The 11,420-nt window shown below is 40.8% G+C and overlaps 1 protein-coding gene across 2 annotated transcripts; it reads right to left on the reverse strand.

Annotated features, from left to right (window-relative positions):
* Positions 1-215: 215 nt before the first annotated feature.
* Positions 216-11,026, reverse strand: ppp4r3b (protein phosphatase 4, regulatory subunit 3B). Of its 2 annotated transcripts, none has more exons than XM_044213411.1 (16): positions 10,551-11,026; positions 9,882-9,937; positions 9,254-9,352; positions 8,447-9,070; positions 7,445-7,522; positions 6,953-7,069; positions 6,638-6,754; positions 5,960-6,091; positions 5,564-5,666; positions 5,416-5,457; positions 4,310-4,468; positions 3,883-4,052; positions 3,628-3,767; positions 3,308-3,456; positions 3,073-3,227; positions 216-2,535 (listed from the first exon to the last, which is right to left on the reverse strand). In XM_044213411.1, exons 1-16 carry the CDS (start codon positions 10,690-10,692, stop codon positions 2,431-2,433), a joined length of 2,388 nt encoding a protein of 795 aa, XP_044069346.1. In that variant the 5' UTR covers positions 10,693-11,026; the 3' UTR covers positions 216-2,430. The 2 variants fall into 2 exon arrangements, with proteins under 2 accessions (XP_044069346.1, XP_044069347.1); XM_044213412.1 differs by having other exon boundaries at positions 3,073-3,212; positions 10,551-11,025.
* Between the last annotated feature and the right edge of the window lie 394 nt (positions 11,027-11,420).

Here is an 11,420-nt window from a genome sequence, read left to right on the forward strand (position 1 = left end):
TTAAAAATCGCAATATCCTAAAATTTGCGCAAATAGCATTCAGTTACAATTCCACTAAGCAATATCTAATATCAAAAATTACTGAAGAGTCTAGTTTGGGAGATTTGATCAAATACCACCATCTAGACTCCAACGAATAGTTGAGAACCAATAAGAAATTTTGCAGCTCCAATTGCCAAATCAGTAAATTATTAAAACAAAGCTAGATTCACAAGTTCAATGTCAGGGTCACATTTAATTTCAAAACTTATCAAATAAATTCATACAAATGTTAAGAATGGATAGTGGTAGTAAATGCACTTGGTACAAATTCATCAAGGGAGAGCAAAAACATTTCATGTCATTTTTGGGTGATGCTAACACAGGAGGAAAGACAATTCGCTGCTCATGTACTGCTGAACTCCTGAAAAGCACATTGGCAATAATAATTTTACTTGTGCTCCTACCCTGCTGCTTGTGGGTTTAACTCAGAAGTTGCTGACAAAATCATGTGTGATCTAGCATTTTAGCAAATTTTGATTCCCATCATCTGCCTCTCAGTGTGCTTGTGGTGAGACCAGGAGAGAAGACAACACGAGAAATGTTTCATTGCCTTCTGACATAGTCAGACCTGTGTGTTGTGTCAGAAATACTCCACCAAAACCGCACTGCATCAACTCTGGGGTTAAATCATCTTTATCATAACTAATAAAAACATTCCAATTGTGGCGTTTGAATTCAACTGTAAAAAAATGTTTTCTGTCAACATATTTTTGATCTGCAGAGTTGTTTTTCTGGACTGGCCAAAGAAAACTTGACATTAGACGTAGACTGTGGAACAAAGCTGAATACTTGTGACCTGGATCAACATTCTGGACCGTCAAACTGGGATAACATCCCCTAGCACCTCAAGCCCCTTATAACTCACTGGAATCTTTCTCTTATTCAGTAATAAATGTGAGATGTTTCACCAGCTAGCCGTGTTACAGTGCACAGACAAGGTGGGTAGCTTTTTGTTTGTGATGCAAATTGAACTCTGAACCTGAGATCTGTCTGAGAGAAGGGTGCCAAGAGTTGAACCTCCTGAAACAAGAGTGTGCACTAAATCTAGTCTAAGCACACCAACAGCTCAGGTTTGTCACCCAGTCAAAACAAAAACTGGGATACGTGCGCATTGTATTGAGGCCACTAAATTCTTAAATCCAATAAAATACAAAACTCCAGACATCCTCAAAATGTTGGCTGCAAAAATGACTTTACTGCAGTTTTAATACGTTATTTTTAAAACCAGCATTTGCAACTTCTCTGCATTTTACATTGAATCAAATGAACTGGACTGAAAGGGTGAACAGTGACCCCACCTTTTGTGCAACAACAACAAAAATACACAGGTAGGTAGGTATCTCTCTCCCCTTTGAAAATCAGATCAGGGGCAAATGATTAAAAAGAAGAAAAACATCTGTACAGTACTTTAACAAAGTCATGAAATACAGGATTTCTGGCTAACGCAGTCCTGTGTGTGAGACGTTGTGTGTGTTTTGTGTGTGCCTTGGCCAAACTGACACCATGGCTTTTGAAGGTTTGAGTCCTGCTCCTCTGGATCCAAGCCTCATTACTGCTGAGTTTTCATCCTGGTACATTTTGTCATTTGTCAACTCCCTTGTCTCTCAACATTTTGTTTAATTCTTCTATGTTGCCTAGATCCCTCTATCCCCGACAAAAGTGAACAGTTCTGTGGCAGGGCAGCACACACTACTTCAGCCAGTCAAGCTTTCTATAACTATGACGGCTAGTCCTGCTAGCCTGACTGGCCTGCTGAACAGTTCATACACTGGCTGGGTGTGTTCTGGTTTCCTCTGTCTCTGGAGCTCACTGGTTCGGGTTCGAGAAGGATGGAAGGGAGAGTTCAAATGAGGACATGTGAGGGTTCCTGTGGGGTTGCAGTAGTACCGCAGCTTCCTTGCTGCTGTTGCTATAGCAACAGAGCAGAGTTGGGAACTGCCTTGGCACTGTTACTTCCACCGCAGCCTCTGGTCGGTACGTAGGATGGTGGATGAGAAGGATAAAGTTGTTCAGAAGGAGGTCAGAGCTGGGAGAGCAGGAGAGTGTTATGAGAGAGAGGAGGGATGAGTTTGCAAAGGGTCAATGAGTTTCTCCTCAGGAGAAAGAAAGGAGATAGTTGGTAAAAGGAAGAGGTAAAATCAACGGGCTGAAGGAACAGACTGATCTATCACTTTCCAAAAGAGAAGCTCTCCATCTCCTTCCACTGAGGGAGAAAAGAGGAGCAGAGATCAGGAGGGACTGAGTGGGGTGGGAGCTCGTCTTTGCCCGTCTCCTCAGTCAGACTGACAGGTGGCACAGGCAGGCCAAGGACCAATGAGACGACCAGAGGAGGGAGGATGGGAGGGACTCAGTGTCCGTCCACGATGACCAAACAGAGGACAATTAGCCTTAAGAGCTCAGACGGGGCCGCTTCCTTGGAGACTGCTCTTCCTCCTCATCTTCTTCCTCTTCATCCTCATCGTCAGGGTAGTCCACCAAACCGACCAGAGCAGTCTAAGAGGAAACAGAAACAAAAATGTCTATATACCAAGCACAAGCAAGGCAAAATAAAACTATTTAAAAAAACGTTTCTCAACAATGATTTCTGCGGGTGCTGTCTGTCCATCATGGTGAGTTTTCATTTGTTTGCTGCTCATGGTGTAATAAAAGTATACATAAAAGTTAACCTATGTTGTAGACATTAGCTTCACTCAAATTCTGGACTCAATGTACAGCATGATTAAGAAGATGAATGACATGACAAAGAGAAAATAACGTCTTTGTCTGGGTGCTTTTGAAGCGTGTATTACTACCCTTCTGTCTGCAGTGTTGAAGGACAGATTTGCCTACGAGATAACACTAGAAACATGCTGTGGAACAAATTGGAAACTTTTGTTTATGGCATATGATAAAAGGTTGTCTTTCAGTCGTCACAGTCCTCAAACACGGAACAGTTTTACCAAACTTTTTCTACAGTTTGACAGTAAATAAAACAAGGTGATCCTGGACTCCGATCTCAACTTCACAGCACTATTTGTAGAGATGCATTACCTTAACGACTGGTGTGGCAGGAAGAGCAACTGTTTTGACAGAGGAAGTTGAACTGTTGTTTGGAGTGACGGCTGGCGAGGCAGGTGGGATTACAGCAGCTTTCCCATTGTTGTTGGCACCATTAGATCCGTTGGCAGCTCCTGCAGTAACAGAGACTGTAAATATCAAACGTATGGGGCTGATGCAATCTGGGGGGAAAAAGTTACATACATACAGTAATACCAGAGCAGCTTACCTTTTTTGGCTTCCATGTACTTGCCATAGCTGTCAGAGAAGTCATCCTCCATTCGGCTCTTCTCCACAGCCTCTCCATCGTCATCATCGTCGTCGTCATTGAACCATAACTCCTCATCCTCGTCCAACGACCGTGCATCTCTGCGATATCTACAGGGGGAAATTGCTTCATGAAGTACAGTTAACTACAGAAAAAAAATCCTTCATGTATGGGGAAGCAGTGGGAACAGGGAATATTTTTTTTTTTTTTTATAAAAAGGCACGATAACATCTGTAAGATGAAGATCACAGCACTGATTTGTGTCCAATCAGTCTACTGACCTGTTGAGTCTCTGACTCTGCCTATCTTTTTCCTGCTCGTACCGGCCTTTCAGGCCCTTGAAAGTCTGGACGTACTCAATGGATTCAAGTGCTTTGTAGAAGTTATCCACAATGTGAGCTATGAGAGACTTGATGTCCTCCTGGAAAGAGAAGACATGGTGGAAAATCATAAACAACCCACTTTCAGTGTCACGTGCACACACTCTATAATGATGAACACTTTTTAAAAAAGGTAAGCTTTGTCTATCTACACACCACTTTAATGAACTCAAAGAGCTCTATGATGGCTGAGTTGAGGAGGTTGTATCGGGTGCCGTTGTCCAGCAGGGCATTAATGACAGGCTCAAACAGGTTCCCTTTGATGATGTAGCGGTTGTAGTACTCATCCTTCAGACCAATGATTCTGCGCATGAAACGCAGGGCACCTTGGACAAAAACCGACAATAACTTAACATATAATAAAAATGAAGCTATTTTCTTTTGCGAGGGTGTTCATTGGTGTGAGCTCGAATGCATATAGCAGATCCACAGCTCTGGTATGGTTAAAACCCACGACTGTGTACTTGGTAGAAGTTCATTCAGAAAGTAGGATAACCACTGACAGAACATTTAGAGAAGGAAAGACAGAAGCAGAAAGGTGTGTGCATGTGTGTGTGAACCATTTGTGTATATGGAGACTTACAAAGAGCAAGGAAGGTATGTTTTGAGTTCATGAGCACCAGCACTCTCCTGAGCAGGTCTTTGTTCATAATGTAGGTCTTGATGTGATAGGTGTGGTGCTCCACACAGAAGGTCAGAAGCTCCAGGATCAGTGCCAGCAGCTGAGCAGTCTGGAAGTTGTCTACACAAAATAAACAACAAAGCTACTTTCACGCCAGGTCTTTATAAATATGTAATGCAACATTTCCAAAATTTACCTGAAGCCGCAGACTATACCTTACATTCCTGCCATATAATTTTTGTTATTCAATTTAAAAAGGTGGGGTATGCCATTGTAATCCAATACACGTTTTGTCAAATTCAGTGACTATCTCCTCATGGTCCGCTAGCTGTCCGTTCAGTGTGTGCGCTGAAAAAAAACCTCTGGTGTTTGTACACAGACCTGGCTCTGTAAATAGGAAATAAACAAAGTGTCTCGGACCGGTCCACACAATACACATTCCAGCCATGATTTGTGTGTCAGGTAACGTTAAATGACTTTCCAGCGGACATTCAGCTTACTTTCTAGTTTGCCAAGATATGCTGTTTTTGTGATGTTAGCTAACATTACAGTAGCAGGAGAGTTGTGAGAATCACTGTCTGAAGCTGGTTTGCTGGCTCTGGGAAGCATCTCGTCCTCTCTGGCTGCAGCAACTGTATAGACAGTTTGCTAACCCACAACCTAGCTAACGTTAGTTATATTACTTGCTGTGACGTTGTTCGCTCTATATCATAGTTTTTGTCGTGGTATTGGATTTCTCCAGAATCACATACCCCACCTTTAAAGCAAGTGTACAATCCTATAATATACAATTATATCTGATAGTCTAGTAGTTGTTTTGTTTTTCAAACAAAACAAAGTTGGTTATAATACTTTGCAGCTCTGGAACAGTTCTTCATATGGAGGAAGAAAATCACAACTGCTGCATCATTTAAGCCATTATGAAGAGATAGTGGTCATTTATTTCACCCTTTTCTCATTGGTGCAGGTGAAAGAAATGTGAGACTGAAATGAACTGAAACTCAGACATTCACAAGTTTTGGACTTTTGGGATGTTCATGGTTGACATTGAGTTGCATAACACCCACCTGGACAGACCGGGTTGATCTTAGTTGATCCCTCCTGCAGATCTGAAAGGCCATGACACAGAATAATCAGTCAAATTCTCTATTTATCTTACAGTCTGAAACACTCCAGTTCAGTTTAGTTTATGTGAGGACTCTGTCCTCAGCTCACCTTTTGAGTTTTTGTCATGTGCAGTGTTGGCCAGCAGAGGAGCAGTCAGGACATGCATGCAGTACTTGTAGAAGAAACTCAAAAATTCTGTCTTCTCAGTTTTCTAAAAAGGAAAAAAAAAATGGCAAGAAGCTTTGATAAATCCTGTTGATGTTTTAGTGTTGGATGAAGCAAACAGGGGCTTACAATTTACCAGCTGGCCAGTGTGTCTGGGAGGCATCATGATTTAGGTGGGAAAATAGATATCCTACTCAGGCTCAACAGCAATTAAGCTTTTGCTATGTAAGCTTTTGTGCTTACAAGTTAGACAGGAGTTAGACAAATTATCCTGGCCATCAATACATAATTTTATAGCCAGTCTCCATTAAAATTCTTGTGTGTGTTGGTTCTGCTTACATTGGTGGAAGCCAGCATGTTCTCGGGGTCGATGAGTGTTCTGAGCAGACCCATCAGCTGGACAGCCCCTCCTAACTCTGGGTCAGAGTCACAAATCATCTGCTTGATCACAACATTTATCAGCAGAACATCCTGTAAACAAACAAAAACAAACAAACACACAGTAGAAGATACAGTGAAAATTATGCCATTTCAGTCTAATGGTGTATTCAGATTAAAAGAGAAATTCAACAAAAACTTTACATGTCACAGTAAAGCAACCCTAATCCTACTGGAAGGAAATTTATTTCAAAGCAAGATCGTGGATTCCCTGAACTATACAGGCTCCACTTTTTTTATGTATAGAGGTGAAAGTAAAGAAAGGGAGCCTTATCGATAAACGGTAGATCAACTGCAATCAATTCAATATATAGTTTGTTTCTCTGCCAGTTGAAGGCCGCTTGTCTATCCACTTTTTATTTTACTCCATTGTATACCTCATAGACTGGAGTAAGACAAAGTGTTCACAATGACACAGGATAAAAATGTCCATTTGATATTCCTTCTGTCACAACAATACTATGCTACACAGATTTTTTTTAAATATGTAGAATTTTGTAAATGCAATCCTGGACTGAACCAAACTACTCATCTAAAAAGTGCAAGAACGCTTGTTGACAGGGATGTTTAGATGCTTACGTCGTCTGTCTGCTGTGGTTCCTGCATGACAAACTCCCTGACCATGGAGGGGCTGAATTCCACCAGGTAAGAGAAGATGTCTGTAGCTGCTGCCCTCACCTGCAGGTCATCCATTCCCTGAAGAGGAGAAAAATAGCTGAAGTTAAAGTATGACTTGTAAAGTGTAACTTAAAGACCAGAACAAAGAGAATTTTACACATAAAATGTTTTCCCAGTTGATCCTTCATAGGCAAAAAAAATATGGAGTATGTTCAACTAAAGAACAGTTTTATTAACAACTTAGACATTCACATTCATGCAATGCCCAGAACATACCATGACTATTTCAAGAGCAGGTAAAATGCCTAGATTTGCCAGAGTTTTGAAGAAAGCATCCCTGTTTTGTGGCTGCAACGTTTGTGAAAAAGCACAGAATTCCTTGACAAAGTTCACCTGAGGAGTAGAGGGGAAAAAACAGATGTAATAGGTGATCGGCATTCAACACATTAAAGCAAACAGTTAAAGATCACCGACAAAAACACTATTCCCAAGCATTAATTCGTTTGTGATATTGTACAGCAGTGGGAAAATTCATTTCTGGTTCATTGTCAAGCTGTCATTTTCTCCATTCCAGGATGTGAAGCTTTTCCAAAGTTGAGTTAAGTGAAAACTACGTGGACCAATAGAATAATTATTGAATGGAATAATATAATTAATTATTGCCCCACATTACAATACTGTCCAACCTATAGGTTTCTACATTTCCCCACAAAAAAAAACAAACATTATCACAACATCTGGCCTGGAGACTTGACAAATGTTACTTACAAGTTCTCTCCGTTTACTGTCATCTGTCGCTTCATCTGTGAGCTGTGCAAATACCTCTGTTAGGAACTTCTCATCCTCCTGTGACACAGGAAAAACAGTGTTAAGAAATCAAGACACTAAAGAAATAAAAAGAGGAGGGGAAAAAAGGAGGAATACAAAACTTAATCCAGGACAGTTTGTATTCAAGTTTTGCTGCAACATGAATAAAAAAGTGAACAATTCCTACAACAGTGAGAGAAACCCATGATTCCTAGAGACAGCCTTCACTTCTTGTTAGCCCTGAAATACAATCAATGTATGTTGAACACTTGAATATGAAATGGATGGACTGTATGGTACTGTTTGAAATCATAAAAATGATGTACAAATTATTTTCAATTAACACACACACCCCTCATATAAGCTCCATATTGAAATGTACTTACAAGCAATATAACGGACATTAACTCATTCCCTGAATGACCTTTCAAAATGTTTAATTATTATACATTTTTAATGGGTCAATCGTCACATTACAAAACTTGATACAGACACATCTTTCACTTGTGGACAAAACTACCATAAATTGAAAAGTCTCCGGAGTGCATTGTTTGATCACAACATGTACAGGTAGATTATCACAATTCTTATCAATCTCAATCTATTTAAGATTCAAATTATTGCAAATAAGTCTTGCTTTATTATTTATTTGATATTTCATATTTACCATAAGAAATCAATACATTCAATGATGGAAATTCAATTATTCTTTTATCATCAGGTATGAGCTTTGTTATTGTCTGGATTTAATCACAGGGAGGGCAGGTTCTCTTGCACTTTTCAAACAAATTCAGTCACTGGCAACTGATTGCAGATTTAGGAAACAATTGTACATGCAAAAATGTTCAATTGAAACCTCTTGAACTGGCAAGTAGATTTGGTACAGAAAACCCCATTATACAATTGCTTGTTGATAGTCTCTGCCTTAAAGAATAATACAAGTTACCTGGTTTGGATCCTTACCTGCAACATACTGACAATCTCCACCTTGTTGAAGAAGATGAAGGAGGTGAGTGTGGACAGGAAGTTCTCCTCAAAGACAGATGGTGTGGGCAGGATGATGTCCTGGATGTACTGCACCCGGTAGGTCTGGTGGATCTTCTGCCGCAGCTCAGAGTCCGTGATAGGGATCACCTCCTTAAATTTAGCTGTCTTGGTCAAGAATTCCCGGTGCCGTTTAGGCTGAACCAGCGCTGGATCATACTCTAGGCAGCCCACCACATCCATGATACAGTCGTCAGAGAACATCACTTCAAAGAGGGCCGCTTTATTGAGGAACAAGACACCCCGGACAATCTCATAGAGGTGATGTAGGCCTTCCCTGTTGTCCAGGTCCTCACATACTCTGAAGAGACCCAGGAGTTTCTTGATATAGCCCTCACTCATCAGGGCCAGGGCCAGTTTTTCCCTCCGGATGGGCGAAGACAGGACAGAGGTAACCAGGTCAGCGATCTCCTCCAGTCGACTTAGCTCGCAAGGAGGGAGCTCCACCAGGTGGCTTGTCTCTGGAATCTCCTCAAAGCGCTCCTCCTCAGACTCATCAATGGGGTCCTGGGTGATGTCCAGGGCAGGGTCCTTCCCTTGAACCTGGGCAATAAATAGTTGATAGATATGAAGTCGATAATTAAACTAGAAGTATCGATGTCCTGCATCTTCCCCTTTGTGGTAGCGTCAATAAAATTTCTCATCCTGCATACTGTTTGTGTACTCCCCAGTAAACAAATATTTTAAAACAATGGACAAAACTTGGTAAGACAGGATTGACTTTACCTGGCAAATCTTCTCCCAGATCTCATCACAGCCAGCCTTTTCCTGGAAGCTTAGGGCAAGGTCATAATTATCTGCTTCCGACCAGACAATCAGTGTGTCCTGGAAAGAGGAGAAAGAAACATCGAACTGTACAAAAAGAATCATATTCATGGGACACACTCAAACATGGTTGCATGCATTCACACACACAAGAGGTCACATACTCAAACACTCCTCAAAAAGAGTGAGATGTCACATATTAGTTTAACACATACACACTCTTTCATGCCAGTAAATGTATAAACCTGGAAACAAGTCCTTTATAATTATGAATTATCACTTTGTCTACAATATGCAAGGGAAACATTTGGCTCAAATCTATTATATCAAACCAAGTTTGTTTTTTTTAACGTTTGCTGTCATTGTATTTACTAATGTAACCTGGCTATTACTTGTTTGCAGGTTTACAATCGGACCAGACACTTAAATTGCCATTGTCTACACTGCATCATAGTAGCAGCAGTTGTCCAGCAAGAAGTCTGAATGTTGAAATTATTAAAATGTAACACTAATTTGAAATGACATAATTTGAAGCTAACGGCTACGTGAGAGGCTGTAGCTGATCCTGACTCGGATGATTTATTCTTACCTGTTGTTTCTGATATGCAGTATTCGGGCTTATCTTCGACTCCAATAGAAGTGATCCTAAAACACAAAGACTTAGGTAACTTTTCACTTTCTAGCTAGTGCGAATGATCACAACAAATATTACGAAATGATAATTTATCCAATTCTTCAAGGTTAAGGTCAATTAATCTGTCCGGCAGAGAGCATTTAACGCAAACTTTAAGTAGACAACGTGAAACGCTGAATAAAACAATGTTGGAACAATAAAAACTAAAAACAGAAGGGCTTATTACCCACCGCTAGCATTTTAGTGTTATTTATTATTTTATGATCTGTACATGAACACATAATTGTTTACTATCCTAAGCAATAACAAGTTTGTACGTTTAAGACTAACGTTAGACTTTGAAGGCCCCCATGCTACTAGGATCACGTCGTCTGCTAAACCAACGAGCTTGCTAGCACCAGCCATTCAATAAATTATTGCCTTTTATCTAGAGGCAGTGCTGCTGTTGTTCACAGTCTGAAGCCATTGGTTCCAAATACTGCAGCAAATTCAAAGAAGCAAGCCCAATAAGTTACCCAAGTATATATAGTGGCCAAATGAAGCATTCTATCCAAACAACTTGGAGTTAGCATACTATCGCTAGCCAACGTAACGTCAATGCGGCTATGCTAACCGGGAACTTACCGTCTGATTCGGCCCGAACTAATAATGATATTCCCTTCAGCCGTTCAACAAAGGTAGACGAAACGTGTCCGGTACCCCGATCGTCCCACTGCCTGTCTTCATTCAGCGTATATACTTTCACTCGCCGCCGAGTGTCCGACATGGTTAACCGAGACGGAGCTAGCAGGCTAGCTGGCTGCTAACAAGCTATCACCTCACCCGTCTGGTGTTTTCCTACCCTCGACCTGTTAACTTTGTTTCCACCCGCATGTTATAAAACATGCACGTCTAAATACAGTTCTCAATAGCAGTTAAATTTATCAGTAGCTATTTCATAAACATATTACGTTCACGATGTGAAACAACTCAACAGAAGGCCTAATATCAAACAGTAAAATTCACAGAGAACACAACAACTCTAACGGCCTTCTTGCTAACGTCCACAGACCGCCATCTTGTAATCCGATCTTGTGTTCTTTTTCTTCTTCGACGTCAATCAAGCGCTAACTGCCGCGGGGTCTCCTCCTCCGAGCTACATCATCCAATGGCAAAACCGCAGCACCAGAAGTTCAACGCGCCACCTGTAGGTGAGAAATGTAACAGCAGCAGCAGTTACCTGCAGATGACATGATGTAGACAAAACAATAACTGCCATTTCTGTTAGATGCTTTTTAATTAATAGCTATTAAAATACGGTACTAAAATTAATTTAAACAAAGAGGGAGGGAGGTGCAGCCAGAAAACAATAGGCCTGATTACTGATTACTGGGCCATCATGGAAACAATTAGATCAGTTTCAGGTGAAACTAGGCAGAGTAATCAACAGATACTAAGGTAGACTCCTTCCTGAGGGCAGGGCTTATGTAACACAGAGTAGCTTAAATTTCTGAG

This window comes from Siniperca chuatsi, linkage group LG11 (genome assembly GCF_020085105.1).
Source record: "Siniperca chuatsi isolate FFG_IHB_CAS linkage group LG11, ASM2008510v1, whole genome shotgun sequence".
Lineage (NCBI taxonomy): Eukaryota > Metazoa > Chordata > Actinopteri > Centrarchiformes > Sinipercidae > Siniperca > Siniperca chuatsi.